The sequence below is a fragment of the Mixophyes fleayi genome, chromosome 4 (genome assembly GCF_038048845.1).
Source record: "Mixophyes fleayi isolate aMixFle1 chromosome 4, aMixFle1.hap1, whole genome shotgun sequence".
NCBI classification, from domain to species: domain Eukaryota; kingdom Metazoa; phylum Chordata; class Amphibia; order Anura; family Limnodynastidae; genus Mixophyes; species Mixophyes fleayi.
In genome coordinates, this window is record NC_134405.1 from 97651288 (window position 1) to 97670532 (window position 19245).

Below are 19245 nucleotides of genomic sequence, written 5' to 3' on the forward strand. Positions count from 1 at the left end.
CTAGCTGCGGGATGGGCGGAGCCACAGCGCACTGGAGTGTGGATGTGTTTGTACACAGCAACGTATAGGACATAGACTCGCAGGAAATAATCATATTATTAATGGCACATTCATACTGTATATTTATGTTATAATATACCCCACTCTATAAATAGCATAAATATACAGAATGAAGTCACAACCAGCGATGTGGAGGTTACAACCATATCACCAATAAAGAGGGGGGGGTTGTACATAAGGTTTGTTTTATTACGTGAAGAAACTTCGTTATTGAAAATTATTCTGCAATAAAGAAATATAGAAGTATTAGTTTTAGAATTAAAAATACAGAAGCCTTGAAAGTAGTTTACAGTGCTGTAAATCAGTGAATATTAGTGCTGGAACCCCCCTATTTGTAGTGAGCTTTTGGTACATCCAGAGCAGGAAGTGACAATGACTGACCGGCTAGTAGTGTGTCAATGAGGTAGGATCAGTGCTGGGAGCAGGGCTCCATCTGCCTCTCATACATACGGGTAAACACCTTTTATAACCAATCAGATTTATTTGTTATTGTCTGCTTATGATTGATATTTCATCAACTATTTATTTCCTGCAACAATTTTCCCTATGTAATATATAAACTGCACTGTACATTCCTTTCTGATTTTATTAATTTATTAGTAACTCCACCCACGGCTAAAATTAAATCTTTACTTGACTTACTAGCTCTGTTCCCCACATTTGCAAGAGTCCAATTTCACACTCCACTTTTTTATTACCCATCTACCAGAGATGACCTGGGAGGGGTATTGACGCTCACTCCTTGTGACCATTAGACCCACAGGTTACACCTGCAAATAGAGAAGGGAGCATAGAAGGTGAGTAAGCGTTTGCTGTTTGTTTGTTTTTTTAAAAAAAAATCTCATCTATCTCCAGTCCACCCAAAACTTATTTTTCAGTTGGAGATGATGAAATGTAAGAGTTTTGTGGCATGCTAGTGTGAACAAATATGTGACAAAACCATGTCGGTGTGGGTTTTACACACATCTTCCTCTGCTGATCTGCTCTGTCAGTCTATACATTGGTTGCCTGTTTTTTTTTTTATCAAACTTAATATAAAATATTGCTACTAACCATCAACAAAACTGCACCAACATATAGCTCTTCACTTGTCTCAAAATATCCCCTAACTCGACATCTCCGTTTTGCACAAGATGTGCGTCTCTCATCCACACTCATTACCTGCGCCCATTCCCGGTTAAAGGACTTTTTTTTTTAGGGCTCCACCACTTTGTGGAATTCCCTCTTTCACACAACAATACTTTTCCAGCAGTCTTCAAACTTTCTCTGAAAACTCACCTCTTCAGGCTAGCTTATCAAATTCCTCAACCACCCTCTGAACCTCCATGGGCACCCTATTACCACACTTTACATAATTCACACAAAACAACAACCCTCTGACCCCTGACCAACATTGCTTTGTGACTGGATTACCTGTGCAATCTGGCTGGACCAATGTGAAATATGTAGCCCTTAACCTCATGTATCAAACTCCCATTGTCCTACAGCAGTGTTGGCTAACCTGTGACACTCCAGGTGTTTGTGAAACTACAAGTCCCAGCATACCCTTCCAGCAATAAGCTGCTATATATTGGCAAAGCATACTGGGGCTTGTAGTTTCACAACACCTGGAGTGTCACAGGTTAGCCAACACTGTCCTACAACCTTTTGGTCTGTCTGTATCACCCAGTATTGTGTGTGTTCCCAGTTGTAAAGCGCTACAGAATATGCTGGCGCTATATAAATAAATGAACATGATGATTATAGCAAAAACTTAATAACAGATGAGGCATCCCATGCAATGTTTGGCTAATATATTTGTACGATCATACGTTATAATGCTGTGCATGAAGATTTACTATTTGACTTTTTTTTATTTTAACAGGAAGCATGGATTTAAAAAACACAGTTGATCTCAATGGAACAATAATAGAAGAATACAAATATTCAGAGGCAGCCTTTATCTTGCCAGGCATCACATGGCAGCAGAGAAGAGAATATGCAGAGGATAGTAGATTTATTTCTGACTTTGATATGGCACTGAGATCTAAATGGGTGGAGAAGATGAAACAGGGTCTTTTTCGCTATCCACTGTGGAGCTTACAAACCAGGATTTTACAGGGTAGTGTGAAATATGTAGCACAGCTTAACATCCAGAGGGGTATAGAAAGGAGGAAGCCTCAAGACATAAAAAGCATACAAGAAAAATTCAATCCAAATCAATTTAATTTCAATAAGATCCTATGTAAGGAGATCTTGTTTCAAATGATCAGATCACCAACTGAGAGTGCTGCTAGCTCAACATGTACAAACCTAAACACTGAGGGTAATTGTATCGTCCCTGTTAATATTTCTGGATCCACACAGACAGAATGCAGGCCCAATCACACACTAGTAGTAATTAATGTTAGTCCTCTTGAATTTGGGCATGTTTTATTTATACCACAACCATCTCTTTGCCTGACTCAAATTTTGACTGCAGATCTAATGTTGTTTGGACTGGAATCCATACTCCTCAGTGGCCACCCAGGGTTTAGAGTAGGTTTCAACAGCCTTGGCGGGTTTGCGTCTGTAAACCACTTACACTTACATGGTTTTTACTTGGACGAAGAGCTTTTGATCGAGTCAGCATGCAGCAAACCTCTGTGCCCTGAAGTGAACTTCCACAGATTGACTAATTTCCCTGCTCCTGGTTTCTTCTTTTACACAGATGGGAAAGACTTGGTGCCCGTGTCTCAGAGAATATGCCAAGTTACAGACTATTTGGTGACCCAAAATATTGCACATAATGTGTTTGTAACCAGGGGCAGTGATCCTGGAAATATGGCGTGCTCCGATTCCAGAGAAGGGATTAGAATAGTTATATGGGCAAGAAAGTCCTGTTTTGGGGCCAAGGAGGAATCCGCATTCAATGTGGCACTTTGTGAACTTGCAGGTCATCTACCCTTCAAGAACGAAGAAGAATTCACCGGTATAAGCGAGGAATCTGTTATCCAAATTATTAAAAAGTATCTCTTCTCAGATGAAGAATTTAATAAACTATCATTGGAGCTCATAGATCATTTGACAACCTGAAAAAGGATTCCAGGCAAATGCAATCCAAAATTACCTGAGTAATATTTATTTTATGTGTTTTGTATATTGCCTTACTCACTTTTAAATGCAACATGACTCTTACAGAGACATTCATTAAAATATATTTCTTGAACAATTTAAAAAAATCTTTTCGTACAGGTGACTTGCCAATGCACATCTCAATTGCAGGAGTTGTCACTTATGAGAATGGCATTGACAGCTGCTTCTGCAAATTTGCATATTGTCACTAAGGAGAAGCTTTAGATATTACACTGCCTGTCTTCATTTTACCAATGACAGGTGAATTATATATTATATGTAACACCTACATCTGTTTATCACTAATGAGAAAGCAGATCCACCACAGAAATAGCAAGTCATCTTTATTAAGGATTTACATATTAATTCACACAACAATTACAAACAACATCTATAAGGTTGGAATCCTGTCAAGTAGGATAATATAAAGAGAAAAGGAGATTTATATGTTAATGAGTGGAACTAATACAAGATACATAAATAAATACAAATAAGTCAAAACATAGTGGTAGGAGGTTTTGTTAAGAAATAGAAGTAACCAGGATAGCATTGGTCTCAGGGTAAATATACAATGATTTAATTCATAACATTAAGTAGCCAGTTACCAATTTATATACACAAACATTACTGATGAAATTACAAAAGGAGTAGGAGAAAATATAGTGCAAAATATACAAAACAGATTCATTTGTAGTGAAAATCCAAATTGCCCTTTTCCCATTCTGATGAAGCATTGCCTGACAGGACCAAAGTTCCAAAGGGTTCGTTGTCACCATGTAGGTATACCTTCATAAGTGGGTGATTGGAATTTTTACTATGACAAACTATAATTCATTTAGCGGTAGATAAACATTAGGCAAGTTAGTTCATTGCATAACTTATGAAGTAAGGCTAAAGTAATATGTGCAGTGAAGGTGTTCTGTAAGAGCGAGATGTGCTCACTCGTACTCAGATGCTCCCAGGAGTTAATCATCAGTAGTGCAAACCTACTTAAACAGGTCCTACGTCTGGATGAGACACACTAGCGTTCAATTATCATAATAATACAAATAAAAATAAACAGTAGCTCACGAGAAGTGAAGGTCTTGCGAACTCAGCCACGAAAGGAGTGCTGTGGCTTGCTGCTGTAGTTGGATGAATAAGAGCAGCCTTCTCTAGTGATGTGAGTCACAGCAGATAACCAATTAGCTCTGGATAAGCTGACAGTGTTCAGCAACACTAATCTATCCTGTAGCAGTGACAGACTCAACAAGTGGTAATGTTCAGTAATCGCCCTGGAAGGAAGATGGGAAATCCTAGACTGAGTGGCAGTCCAATTTCAGAAGCAAGTTGTAGAAAAACAACATCCGATCAGTAAAGCAGGTGCCAGACCAGAAAAGGTTACGATTCAAATTAAAGTTTGTTTGGCAGGCAGAAAACAAATGCACATTGGAATTGTGTTTATTACTTATGTCAGTTTTGTGTGTTTCAAGCTTTTTATTACATTGTTGAATCTGTGCCTAAAAATATCCAATAAAATTATAGGACAATATGCTTTTCTTTCACTAGCACATAACAGAAAAAAAGTATTCAGCCTTTTCCCTATTACAGATTTGTGTTTTTTCTAATGATTTGCTCCAGTGCTGCCAGCATGGTGCATTATATAGGAAATTATATTATTGACATTCAAGTTCTGGGTGAAAGGTGCTGTGAGGCAGTCACCCAGTGCTGGTGCTATCATCATGCAAATCTAGCCGGTTGCTTAGGGCACCAATAGTTAAGGGGCGCCTAAAGCACTGAATGAGTGAAATAATGCCGTTCATACTTTGTTTTTAGTTCCTCTGCGGCCGCTGACGTGAAGGAGAAGTAGTCAGCAGCTTCTTACATGTGAAGCTGTTGGCTGCTACTTCATGTCAAAGGATGAGTGACATTATGCTGGCAGCTGCTCCTTCATGTCAGTGTTACGCTGGGAGCATGGCACTTGGCTGTTATGTCACTGCCAAGTGCCACACTCCCAGTCTGAGGAGCCGCCCCCACCTCCTGCCTGCCAAGGTAAGAAGCAACGGATGGGGTGCAGTGCCATCTCTAAGTGGGGTGTGGGGCACCCCCAAGGATTGCGCTGGCCCTGCAGTCAATCCCAGCAAGGCTCTTTCTCCTGCTGTGTGACCCCTGTCATGGACAAGCCCTCATTTCAGTGCATTTGCCAAGAAGTATTAGGAGCGCCTCTCAGCTGTTTTTGTCCCAAACACTGCAGTCTATAGAGAATGCTGTTCTATTACTTTACTCAGAACTGTATTGTCTTATCCCCCTAAAGTGGGTGTGACCGACAGGGATAAAAGGACAAGAGAAACTTAGAAGTTGGACAATACTCTACTGTTTTTACTTTTTTTTGCATATATATATATATATATATATATATATATATATATATATAAAATGTGTGTGTGTATACTGGATATATACCCATATGTGTGTATGTATGTATGTGTGTGTATATATATATATATATATATATATATATATATATCCTTTGAGAAAGTCTTGAAGGACGAAACGCGGATGGCAGGCTGTACCTTCCTATTTTAGTGGCGTGGGACACTTCTCCGCTTCTGGCCAGGGGTCCTGAGAAGATTGTTCCCATTGGGGGATTACAGATAAACCTATTTTTATGTATGGGCATTTGTTTGCTTTTTATGTGAATACATTTTGAAGATACTATTTACTGTGGCATATGGTTTGGAATATATTATGCTATGTGCTATTATTTCCTCCTTTGAGTCATAGTTTTGAGGATACTGTCTCCTTGGAGTCTTGAAGATCGTTCATCATATATACCAGATAAGCTGATTTTTTTTTATCTTATTGGTTCCGAGTTCCATTGGCACTTTGGCACATATTTAAAACGTTTTTAAAGAATTACACGATGTGTTGGCGCTCTCTCTTTTCTTTTGAGATATATATATATATAATATACTGGACATATACCATATATATATATATATATATATATATATATATATATAGATTAGCACTGGATGTTCTCTAGGATTTGCCCATACTAGTTCCTGTGGAACACTGTAGCCCTCTTCTCTAGGGATGAGATAATACAAGATGAAATAACACTAAATACAAGTACAACAGCATAAAAGATAATATAACAAAGCAAAATACAAAGAAACTGGAGACAAGTAAAGAACACATTCCACTTAGGATGTTTTATTAGTACCACCAATACAGTGAGGTGCTTGAATTAATTATATTCCCCATCACCCATGTATCCTGGTCCTACATTTCCCCTTCAACCTCTTTTAATTTTTTCTTATCTATTTGTGTAAACAGAAACTGTTTGATACAGTGACTTGCAGAAGTAGACCCTTGTCAAATTCTTAATTTTACAGAATAGCAAATCCTACACTAAAATGTTCAGTGTTATTTTTTTTTTAAAGCATGTTAAAGGTTTGAACACTATTTGGGAGTGATTTTGCATGCCTCCCAACATTGGTCTTCTTGGAATTGGGGCAAAGGGCATACACTTTGGGATTGTGGTCATAAATTGTACTCCTGATGGGAAATGTTGCATGGATCTGGGTCATTCTTGCTGAATACTGGCTAGGTACAGAACCATACCACATATTTGCCACAGCAGGCAAAAACAAGAGTTTGTGTTGTGAAACTAGGCTTGAATGGGTGGAGATTGAGCATTTTAGTTAATTCCCGGTTTAGTGGGCATAGAGTCTCTTACCCCCACAAAATGACTTTAGCACGTCACTGGAGGCGGCGTCAATTGGACAATGGTCTATCATTGCAATGGGGCACCCTTTGGACCAACCAGAAGCACCCTATATGAAAAAACACGTGTATAGGCACAATGCTACAAATACACTTAAAAAAGTACAAATGTGACAAATGAAATTAAGACAGCCTAGATGTCTCCTGGTACCACTTTCACATTGCCGCCCTGGCAATATCATGGGTATATGAACCCGGGATATTGCCAGGGGACAGAGCCTCCCACCCTGGCGAAAAAATTCACACTGAACCCATGTCTGCCGGGTCTCCATGGCAACATCACAAGAGGTGCTTTGATTGTCTCCTCTTGTGATGTAAGTTTTTCTTTTCTTTTTTTTATGTTTTCAATAGGTTTCGGTGAGACTGGAGGCTACCCGGGAATAACCCTCCAAAAGACTCGGGTCTAATTGACCCGGGAATAAGCAGGGGACCCATTCACACTCAGCCTTGACCCGGGTCGTCGGGGCTTGCCCCAGCAATAACACGGGTTTTTGAGGTAGTGTGAATGGGGTATTTCTCTCATTATTTATTTAAGACATTGGGATTCATTAATAGTTGGGTGTATGTCAATTTATGTATGCAAATATACGCATTGTCATACTATACATGCGTACCAAAATACATTCTTATGTAGGTTTGTGCGTATCTTAGACTTTAGGCCCCATGTGGTGGTATTGGGAGGACAAGCATAAGTTGTGTACATCTCTACACTATTGTGGGGTGTAAGTATGCTCATTTGTTTGCCCAGAGCCATAACTTAGAATTCTAGCGCCTGGGGCGAGAAAGACAAATGACGCCCCCCTAGCCCTCAATTTTTACCAAATTAACCTAAAATATTCCTAAATTGCGCCCCCCTTCAGCGTTGTGCCCTGAGTGGTCGCTCCTGTCGCACAGCCCTAGTTACGGCTTTGTGTTTGCCTATTGCAGTGATACGCAACTTGAAAGAGGTGGAGGGCCACATGTGCAGCCCTCCAGACTTCAAGGGGGCAGCACAGGGAAAGGAGGGATAGCACAGTGCTCTCCCTCTGCCACTGGGTATGCCACGTGACACCTCCGTGCACTGTGCAGAGGAGGTCATGGGACGCGGAGGTTGGCTGTCTCCATTCTGATAAGATCAGGAGCACCCAGCTGGGGGATTGCAGGCCGTTTGTTGCCCACAGAAATACTCCTGAATTTGAATTGGGCATATCACTTTTTTTTAAGACAGAATATTTACTTGTACAACCAGCAGTTTTATAAAAAAAGGTAAAAGTTGTTGTTGTGAAATGAGAATTTCACCCTAACAAGCCTGTCCCTCGCTTCTCATAAACTGTGGATTATAGCATGTACTTTTTATAGCCCTTGCTTTTGTTCCCCAGCTCAACAGAGTACAACTGCAGTGTCTAATTACATGTGGATAAGGGGATATTGTAGCTCATTGTAAATATGTATATTGTATATTGTTGATGTGGCAGTAAGGTTGTTATTTACTGTCCTTAAAGTAAAGCCAGGTGGGTTATGGGTAGGAATCAGGTTGCAAGATACTGGTGAGGGGGAAGGCTAATTAGTATCTATTGTTCTCACAAGACTACTCCTGATGTCTGGTCTACATTTTGCAGGGGAGTTTCTGTGGAAATTAGACACTAGATATAAGGAGCCACTCCAGGGAAGGGGGGTGATATTCATTCTGAGATTTGACTCATGGAAGGTGCAGTGTAGCCGGTTTTGAGTTTTTGTTCTCTACCAATAGACTACAGCTGCAGCTAAGAGAAGAACTTCATTGGTCTTTAAGTTGGTACATCCAGGTGACTGTAGCTCCTTAAGCTAGTGGGGTAAGGGACAGATGATATGGTAAACCTGCCTGCCATTTATGTACTGTGTGTACATAATAATCTAGTGATTGTTTTTATTACAATACATGTATTGTTTTACTTTCTAACTGCATTTGCCTGAGTGACTACTAAGAACCTTAGAAGGTACTGGGTAGGCTTCCCTGACCTAGGAAGGCACCCGTGGGTGGCCAGCCAGAGTGAAGTGGGTAGATTTGGGCCAGAAAACCCGGTATCATTACAGTTGTAATTTAGGGGTTTGTTCAGAAGTGATAAAATACATTGCAGTAAAGTTTTTCCCCCACCTTATCAATTTCAACCTGGGCCCGCAATCCTGTAAAATGTTTACACTAAGTAATTCCTACAAGAGGGAAGTGGGCACTATGTGCACATAAGTGGGTAAATGTATCAAGGTCTGATTTTTTCAGCTATTTACAAGCAGGGACAATTGGAATTACAACTTAATTGAGGACATGGTTTACAAGCATTTTTTAATTAAAAGCTGCTGACAACAGATGAAGAATTCAGATTGTAAGTATATTGGGGTTTTCTTATTTAAAAAAAATGATGTGGTATGAATGAGGGTGTTTAGTGTATTTATTGGGGTTTTATTAAAATGTTGTGGTTTGAAGCAGGGAGTTGTGGCTTATTTAACATTTTGTTTTGTGGTACTATAGGTCTCAGCCAGCCTTAGGTGTCAGGGCATGTTGGCACTTGGGGTTCTCCAAGTGCCAGCATGCCCTGGCTACCATGGGTAAGCTGGTGCATGTAGTTATACAAGCATCAGCATGCCCTGACTGGTTATGGCACCCTGGCATGGCTGGGACTTGTAGTTCCATAAAACAGAATAGCGCCTTTTTGGGTTTTTTTACCTTATTTTCGTCGTTATTACCCTACAGCCACCTCCCAGGGGTGTAGGAAGAGCCCTAGTGGTTTCAGCACTGGGCTGGGTTTTCCTAGAGGAGGGGCCCGCTCGTTTTTTGGTGGACCCTACTCCCTAGGGAATCCAGCCCAGCGCTGAACAGCCAAGGGTTGGTTTGTCAGTATGGCAGGGGGACCCCTGCTGCGTGTCCCCCTGCTATAGTGCCATTGACCCCGGCTGGTTTGCCTAGTGCTGATTATGTGAAAATCGGGTGGGGGACTCCACGCAAGTTTTTTTTCTGATTTTTCACGTAACCAGCAGTAGGCTGGCAGCACTAGGGTTAATAGTGCTTGGACTGGGGGACCCCACACTTTTTTTTTTAACACTTTTATCTATTTTTAACTTTTAACAGCTGCTGGACCTCCGGCTCTATAGACAGGGAAGTGTAACAGTGATGTGTTTACTAATCACGCAGTGAGGAAACAGCGTGTTGTATCTAACAATTTTTAAAGCAGACTCAGGAGAGTTTGCTTAATCGCAGCTTCATACATTTGAGACTTGTATAGCTAGAGTGGCAAACAATTGGGACTTTGATCTCTATCGATTTTGGAAATAGCGATTTTGACAGAAACACATCTCTGGTGACTTCACATGAAATCTCAGGTTCATACATCAGCGAGTTTCAAGTCTTCTGAGAAAATCACAGGATTTTCAATGCTTCATACATTTACCCCAAGGTGTATAAAAAAAATGCAATTCTGCAAAACTACAAATGTAACGAATTTGCATATTTTGCTATTACCTAGTGGCATTCTGTACATAAATGTTGCTGTAGTCAGTTATGCTGCAACAGCTGTCACTTGTGGACACATATCAGGAATAGTATAACATAACCATGTGTCAGTATACTGGTTAACAGTACATATTTATAAAACTGTTAGTGCAGAAATATTACAGTATTGTGGATTGAAGCCCAATAGTAATATTACTATGTTGATATTATCACTGATTATCACTGGCTGTCACGTGGTCAGGGGATGGCACATAAACAGTCAGTACTCAGTAACACTACCCCGGGCTGTGTAGTGACCGGTCACAGCACTGAGCCCAGCAATCAGCTCACACCCTGCCCGCCCGTGACTCCGCCCCCGGCCGCGGGAGTTATAGCCGGTTTCCATGGTGACCGCTTAGTTGTTGTCCTTGGGAGGTCGTTGAGCCGGGTAAGAGTCTGACATAGTATTAGGGGGATTAGGAGATAGTTCCCCCCCTTACATGGTGATTATCTGTTACGGTGGGATTCTGCTATCTGGAGGAAGGACACGCAGCAAAGCGTCCATAGGAACTCCCCATAGTTACAGGAGCACAGGGAATGTAGCATAAAGTTGTATAAGTTATCAGCTGCTCAGTAACTCTGACTCAGTGGGTTCCAGTTTACTAGGTAAATGCATTTATTTCTGTTCTATTCTGTCATCAATAATAGCTGCTACTAATTCCTTGTAGTATATTTTCAATAAGTACAAAGATGACATTATTCCAGGACTGGTCCACTGTACAGATTGTTCTTAAATAAATGTATAAGTGAAAATGTAGCAATATTCAATGTTGCATTATTATTATTATTATTATTATTTATTATTTATCAATAACCATAACTGTTAGCACAATCTTGTTTCTGCATAGCTTAGTTTTTCTAAAACCATTTAGTTAACATTTAACTGTTAATACATACTGTATAATGTCTATTTATATTATTGCTTTGTGGGGTAAATATTATATTGGATTGTGTGATGGTAGATTTACTCATAAATTAATTTTTCCTTCCAGTAAAATGTAATTGGTTGTGAAAGCCTAAGGTGAATAAAGCACTCCAAAGCTTAACATCATCATGAGGTTTTGCAGCGGCTAATTTCATATTACTCTCTAGTTACAATATTTGCTTATTTTACAGCTTAAGTGTTGGCAGACAGCATGAAAGTCGAATCCCATGCATGCAGTGAGTCGGATGAGGATACTGGGGATGATGAAGAGGATGAAGAAGAAGCAGAGAGTGAACGTTTTGGTGAGACCTCCCCAGTAGAAGTGGGACCTTCAACTGTGAATGAAGACCTTGAGAAAACGAATCCTCATGAAGAAAACCCAAATCTGGATAAAGTGGACCATATGCTGGAAAAGCCAAAAATAGCTTGCATTACAGACAAAACAGACCAGTCTAAGAAGAAAAAGAAGAAACGCAGGTGTTTGGCCTTTGTTGGCTATCCTCCTTAATAGGGAAAACCAGGGTGTTCTAGCAAAGGGAAAACATTTTTACTTTAACATATGTGTGACTATTATGAGTCAACCTGAGACAAGAATCTAGTTTTCTGGAGCAGGAAAATGAAGGGCATTAATTTAAAAAGTTGAAATCTTCTTAATGCAACAGTCTACTCTCTCACTTACTGTAGTGTCCTCTGCTATACTGATAATTTGGAGGCTGTAATGTACTCTGTTATACTAATTATCAGGGGGCTGTTGTGTCTTCTGCTATACTTATTATAAGGGTGAATTGTCAGTGTCTGAACTAGCGCTGCGGCAGGGTGTGCAGTTGGGTGGTTCCCATGGCCCTCCCATGGCCCTCGCTCTGCTCCTGGGAGCATGTGCAGGGGGCTGAAGCATGGTTAGTGAAATCCCATTTGGGCTTTCAGTCCTGGAACAGAGCAGGTTCTTCAGGAGCTGATGGTCTGGCCTTGCTGGGCCCCTCCCTATATGTTGCTATGGGATCCCGCAGTTGAGCATTATGCCCTGACTGCCCTATACAATACTGATTATTAGAGGGGGCAGCATTGTCCGCTACGAAAATTAATATCAGTGTGTGTGGGGGGGAGGCTGCTGTGTTATCCACTTATTACCACTGGGGGCTGCTGTTGCACATTGCTAGATATTTTCTTGATAAATAGTATTGATAGAACCATCGCTGAGTGTCACTCCGCCACACACAGAATTCTAAAACATAATATACCTGTGTAAAACGCTGTATTGAATTAATGATATGTTTTTGTTATCTTCTATTTTCTTAGTTTGGTTGTTCTTCAGCATTATATTATTCTATGCAATATTTGAAAATAAAATAACAATTTTTTTCCTCTTATTTATTTTTTAGGACAATTGGTATCAATTTAAAAAACTGCAAGTATGAGAGTGGTAAGTCATCTATCCACTGCAATTACAAGTTTATAATAGTATTTCAAATTCACTACAAAAGTAATGTAGTTTTGTTGTATCAAAGTCAAACTATCAAGTCTAAGTTCAGCATAGCCAATTGCAATAGGGGCTACTGATTCCCAAAATACTCTCTTTAGACTGTACATGCACAAAGAATATTCATAGTTTAGTCTGAGACAAAGGTCATCATTCATGGTGTGCCTTGTAAATGTTTTGGTATTGTCCTGGTGTATCTACACGGTCCTCCTAGAGTACTGTAACGTGTAAACATCACCTAAAGTTTAACCTCCTCCAGTTTACAACCACCCTTCATTACAGTAAATGTTTACAGTTTTTGTTCTAAAATGCTACTTGGTTTAGCCTCATTTTTTACTTAAATTAATCGCGAGGGAGAGGACACCAGGACTGTTGTCACCATGTGTCACTTTTGTGTATATGAAGCTTTTTATTACATTGTTCGGTGTGCACCAACAATACGCTTCTCAGCTAAAGTGCAACATGATAGGGCAAAATGCATCCCATACCGGTAAAGACAGGTCTCGAAAACTGGCACCTCTTCGCTGGTGCAAAAATTGATCCAGCACACAGGTGCTCCTATTCCGTATTTAGCAAAGATCACTTACTTCTTCATCTGAATGAGTTGGGACTTATTGGTTTGATATCATTGATAACATTGGAACCACGGCAGGTTTTGTGATAAGTCTGCTCCAGTCATCATATGGGTGAAGTTGACTGAATGAGATAGCTGCACATTGCACACTGCTTGCTTTGTGACCTCTGCAAATGCTCTGCACTTTGGTGAAAATCTAGGTGCACTTGCTGAAATTGAGGCGCATTGCAAGACCAAAGCTGATTCTGCACCGTGTCCCCCCATTTCACGCTTTGTAAATCACATGCAATGATGGAAACGCCGGTGAAAATCCTGTACTTGCCTATGGCCAGACACGTCTTTCTTGTACTCATGAAATAGAAGGAGGTAAAACGTAGATGTGTCTGATCTTGGGACCTCCACACATGCTTGTGTTTCAGTGCGTCGTGCGGCACGTCTTTGCGGGCTGAAGGAAGTTGGAGAGGAGGAAGAGTGGACGGTCTACTGGACAGACTGCTCGGTCTCACTAGAGCGTGTGATGGAGATGAAGAGATTTCAGGCAAGTCCACTTCACAAAGACTAAGTATTCATGTTAAAGAGTGCTTTTATCAATGCTTTATAAATAAAAGATAATAATCATTATATACATTTTATTAACAGAAAATCAACCACTTCCCAGGAATGAGTGAGATATGTAGAAAGGATTTGCTGGCAAGAAATATGAATCGATTGTTAAAGCTTTTCCCCAAAGACTACAACATCTTTCCACGAACATGGTGCTTGCCTGCCGAGTAAGTCTCATCCGTACAGCTAGAGAACAAATAATATATATTTCCCCTTACTTCATGTTTATATATAATCTTATCTAACTTCATAATAAATAAAGATGTCCCAGTAAATAATACATTAATCAGGGGCCCGAAAGTAACATGTCATCACCATGTCAGTTAATTCAATACTTTCTCTATGAATGAAACAGTTCTCATGATTCATTTTACTGGTATTGACCTTCTCTCTTCTTGTTCCGTTACTGCAGTTATGGTGATTTACAGGCCTACTGTCGCACAAAGAAAAACAAAACTTACATCTGTAAGCCTGAAAGTGGTTGTCAAGGCAGGGGCATTTTTCTATCCAAAAACTTGAAGGACATCAAACATGGAGATCACATGATCTGTCAACAGTATATCTCCAAGGTAACAGTAATCATATGTTCTGGAAGTAGTATGTTGGCAAGTTAATAGGATATAGCAGTGCAGAGGAAGATTCATTTATTTTTTTCCATTTATGAAATTCTGAACAAAAGTGTCATTTTATACTTCATGTAACAACAATATTACACAGATCTGCTGTTAACATGACACTTATGTGTGATTTATTTGCACAGCCATTTCTAATTGATGGGTATAAATTCGATCTGCGGATATACGTCCTTGTGACATCTTGTGAACCCCTGCGCATATTTATCTACAAGGAAGGACTGGCACGTTTTGCAACCATGGGTTACACAGAACCCACTATCAACAACCTGGTAAAGAATCTTTGGCAAACTAATAAGGGCAGTGTATCATACGCTAAAGCAGTGGTTCCCAAAGTGTGCGCCGCGGCTCCCAGGGGTGCCGCAGCGCTGTCACAAGGTTGCCACGGCCAGGAAGAAAAAGACCCCACAAAACCTACCAATCCGACGGCGCCGGGGACCCGGCATCCTCCTCCTTCCTCGCCTCTCATTGAATGTCCGGCATGATGTCATCACATCAGACATATTCAGTGAGATGCGACAGGAGAGAGGAGGATGCCAGGTCCCAGGCTCTGCTGGATTGGTAAGTTTTGTGTTTTTTTTTTTTTTTCCTGGCCGCCGCAGCCCTGTGAAGAAAGAAGGCCAAGTATGGTAAGTAAAGAAAGGGAAGGAGGGGGCAGAGTGAGGATGAAGGGGGGCAGAGTGAGGATGAAGGGGGGCACAGAGTGTGTGAATGAAGGGGGGCACAGAGTGATCGTGAAGGGGCACAGTGTGGAGGGGAACGGGCACAGTATAATGATTTTTGTACACGTTGTTTTATTTTGTTTGATCTTATTCCTCTTAATATTAGCTGTATATTATTCTTCAACAGAAATATAATTGAAAAAAAATATAAAAATATTATTTTCCCCTGGATTTATGTGTATTATTACATACTAAGTATTTCTGTCCTGACCTAAATACTTATTACGTTATTTTGACCCAACTACTTATAAAACGGGACTGCTCTGTAATTATTTTGGAGGGGGGCCTTAAAATAATTATGGAGATTCTAAGGGTGCTGCAAACTGAAAAAGTTTGGGAACCACTACACCAACGGGTTGATTCACTAGTGTGAAAACAAAAATCAAACGGCAACAATTGCTTCTGTATGAAAAATGACAATTTACTTGAGAAAGGACAAGTCAGGACTTGGATCTACTTACTTCTAATTTGATTATATCCCAGTTCACACATTACATTAATTCCTATTGATTCCAGTGCCTCGTAATTATAGCTGATGCCAAGTCATTGAGAGCTGTCAAAATTTGTCAAGGGTACTCTAGCACAACTAAGATGCCCACAGTACAGCACCACTGACTCACATGTTTATTCTTATGATCAGTAATGCAGTATTAATTCAGAATTAGCAATACTTGATAAATCAGCAGCCATGCCCATCTGCATGATTAGCGTGGATATGATTATTTGTATCATGGGAAATGTATGTTGTGAATACTGGTTGGAACAGTGAGACGCAGTAAAATCTACACAACACTATAAGGTAGTGAGAGGTTTTTCTGCGGCGTTTTCCCTTTAGGATAAAGCATATTTGTTTAAAAGGTACCTTCGTTGGCGGAGCATGGAATAGGTCGAGTGCGCCGGAGCTCCCCAGCCTAACTACCCAGTTTAATATCCTGAATTGCTCTCCTGTACATCTGACCTGTCCGGTTCCGTGGCGTAGGTCCCCTGCTTTCTCCGATCCAAGTAGAAAGTGTGGCTGTCGCTGGGTCCGGAGCTGTACAGAGGCTGGGAGTGTGGCGGTCGGAAGGAGCGGACTCACATACCTGGCGGGGTTGTGTCGGGGACTTCAGTGCCGGGAAGCGCACATAATTGCCTGTCTCTGAGCCGGTCACTGGAGGCGGGAAGAGCGGACATCTGGAGGCTTGCTGGGTATGTGTTCGGGTGTTCCCGCCACAGTGCAGAGCGTGGCGCCATCTTGGATGTCTGTGTGCGCGGAGACCAGACTTGTATGCAGCTCCATATTGCTGTGGATGTCGTGGAACTGCTGATTGCTGGAGCTTGCTTGTGAAAAAATTCAAGAACACATATCTGGTGAAGTGGAGAAGAAATAGGGGGTCATTGGATCCTGTGTGGGGGTCTCCCGCTCTGGGCTGTTTATTTGCAGTATATGTATTTCACCTGACTCAATATTGCATAGGCCATACTCTGTTCTGAGATCCTGAGCCTGGACACAAATTCAGCTGGGACCTGAGGGATTCGTCTTTGATCTTCCCCTGCGGTACGAGTAACCTGTATACAACCCTATATTACACCTACGGATATCTACATAAGGGGTGTCACTATGGGTAAACACTCTACAAGCAATACTGCTGCTAGCAGGCTGGAGAAATATGCTTGTTCTAACCCTGCAACAGCTTCAGGAGGAGCTCCTGCGTCTGAGCTGCAGGTACCCCAGTCTTCCAAGGATGCAGACTCGCCTGCTGATTTTACTCTTCAGGAGGTCCTGAAAGCTATCGCTGCTTCTGAGAAGAAGGTAATGGACAAAATTGGAGAGGTGCAGGTTGATTTGTCATTGATGCGGCAGGATTTTCAGAAAATTTGTGAGCGTGTGGCAGAGACAGAGGCCCGCATCTCCATACTAGAGGACACTACAGTCCCTTTGCCTCAGAAGGTTGCTGGTTTGGAGGCTGAGATGGTGTCGGTTAAACAAAAAATGTCAGACATGGAGGGCCGCCTCAGACGCAGCAATGTTCGGCTGGTGGGTCTCCCTGAAAAGGCAGAGGGTGATGCTCTGGAGACATTCTTGGAGAATTTGATGATCCAGACATTCGGCAGAGGGGAGTTCACGGCCCAGTTTGCGGTGGAAAGGGCGCATCGGATTCCGACTCAGAGGCCGCCTCCTGGTGCGCAGCCACACACATTCATTGCTAAAGTGCTACACTATAAAGATCGGGATACTATTCTGCGCCTGGCTCGGACCAAGGGCCCCTTAATGTATCAAAACCAAAGAGTGGCTGTATTTCCTGACTTCTCGGTGGATGTACAAAAGAGCAGAGCTCAGTTTATACAGGTGAAGCGTCGCCTTCGTGAGATGCAATTGCCGTATGCTATGTTTTTCCCGGCCAAATTGCGTGTGGTTGCAGATGGAACTACCCTCTTCTTTGGATCGCCTTCGGAGGCGACTCACTGGTTGGATAGGAGAGCTCCTAGAGGTCCTCGTCCGGATTGAAGATGCTTCTGGTGTCATATTGACCTCCTGGACTGAAATGATGCTATTAAAATTCGTATGCCTCTGACAGTTATAATGTTTGAGAGATAAGCTCCGTAGATGTATATCACTTTGATCTATGTCTATACATACTGAAATACTTTGATTAATATAGAAGTTACTGAATGTTAACGAAGGTGTCAATTATAAGGTGATATTTCTGGGAAAACATTTTTTGGATCTTATATTTGGTGCTAGTGGATCGGGTGGATGTGGGGTACTGGAGAAGTAGTAGGGTAAAGTTATAGGCTGGGGGGCTTCCCTTGCTTAAAGGGTCGCGATCTCCCTCTCCTTTTTTCAGTGTATACTGGTGTTTCCATAAATACGTGGAGATAGCTGTGTGCGTTGTTTGAGGAGATGTGGGATAGGGGTAATGGGATCCAGGTATGTCTAAGTTGGGGGTGGATGTACGGGGAGGGGCGTTGTTGGGATAGGGTAGGGAGGGGTAGGGTTGTTACAGTTCAATGCAGTGTCAAGTGTGATATTTTTTCTCTATGCAAATACTTTCAGATGTTGAGATTGACTATTTTGGTATACACTAATATGGTTGACTGGTGGCTGGGTGTCTACCTGGGCTGGAGGGGGTTGATTTCTATGGGGAAATGTCTCATGTGTATTCCCTTGTGTTATGGCGACTGGGAAGATGGATAGGGGCTCTATTAAAATCCTGACTTGGAATGTTCTTGGCCTAAATGATAAAATTAAACGGTCTTTGGTCATATCCCAATTAAAAAAGTGTGAGGTGGATATTATATGCCTAACTGAGACTCATCTAGTGGGAGGTAAAGTGTTGGCCCTTAAGAAACCGTGGGTTGGATGGTCATATCATGCTACTCACACGGGCCATTCTAGAGGGGTATCTCTCCTTATACGTGAAAAAGTAAATTTTATTTTGGAAGTGGTGGAGTCGGACCCATTAGGTAGATATGTTTTTGTAAGGGGTATTTTTGATTCTAAACGTATAAACTTACTGTCAGTTTATGTCCCGCCCCCTTATAGTGGTGAAGTCTTAAAAAAAAATGCAGTGACTTTATCTCTCTTTCTCCTGACACTCCTGTGATTTGTTGTGGGGATTTCAATAATGTGTTGGACCCTAATGTTGATAAGTGGAGGGAGGTGGGGGATATTGCACATGCTAGAAAATCGAAATTTGCTGATCTGGTGGAAGAGATGGGCTTGGTGGACGTGTGGCATCTGAGACATCCGACAGAGGTTTGTTTTTCATGTTATTCTACTTCGTATAATGCCTTTTCCCGAATTGACTTTGGACTTATATCAAAGGGGTTGCTGCCGGCTGTCTCGGATGTTGCATATCTACCAAGGGGGATTTCAGATCACTCCTTGTTGGTACTGACTGTAAAG

General features: G+C 41.4%; 2 protein-coding genes across 7 annotated transcripts in view; both read left to right on the forward strand.

Annotated features, from left to right (window-relative positions):
* Positions 1 to 315: 315 nt before the first annotated feature.
* On the forward strand, positions 316 to 4674 carry GDPGP1 (GDP-D-glucose phosphorylase 1). Of its 2 annotated transcripts, XM_075207808.1 has the most exons (3): positions 316 to 512; positions 770 to 857; positions 1925 to 4674. In XM_075207808.1, exon 3 carries the CDS (start codon positions 1930 to 1932, stop codon positions 3112 to 3114), a length of 1185 nt encoding a protein of 394 aa, XP_075063909.1. In that variant the 5' UTR covers positions 316 to 512; positions 770 to 857; positions 1925 to 1929; the 3' UTR covers positions 3115 to 4674. The 2 variants fall into 2 exon arrangements, with proteins under 2 accessions (XP_075063909.1, XP_075063908.1); XM_075207807.1 differs by lacking the exon at positions 770 to 857 and having other exon boundaries at positions 317 to 512.
* A 6008-nt stretch (positions 4675 to 10682) lies between these two features.
* The window catches only part of TTLL13 (tubulin tyrosine ligase like 13), a 30749-nt gene continuing 22186 nt past the window's right edge, over positions 10683 to 19245 (forward strand). For 2 of the 5 annotated variants that reach the window (XM_075207811.1, XM_075207813.1), the window contains exons 1-7: positions 10683 to 10811; positions 11540 to 11825; positions 12728 to 12768; positions 13819 to 13937; positions 14039 to 14169; positions 14415 to 14571; positions 14763 to 14906. In XM_075207811.1, coding sequence (XP_075063912.1) covers positions 11560 to 11825; positions 12728 to 12768; positions 13819 to 13937; positions 14039 to 14169; positions 14415 to 14571; positions 14763 to 14906 — 858 coding nt within the window. In that variant the 5' untranslated portion in view covers positions 10683 to 10811; positions 11540 to 11559. The other 3 variants (XM_075207814.1, XM_075207815.1, XM_075207812.1) reach the window with 2 other exon arrangements.

What these genes read in the sequence shown, in the direction of transcription:
- GDPGP1 (XM_075207808.1), top strand. Translation starts at nt 1,930, where the DNA reads ATGGATTTAAAAAACACAGTTGATCTCAATGGAACAATAATAGAAGAA.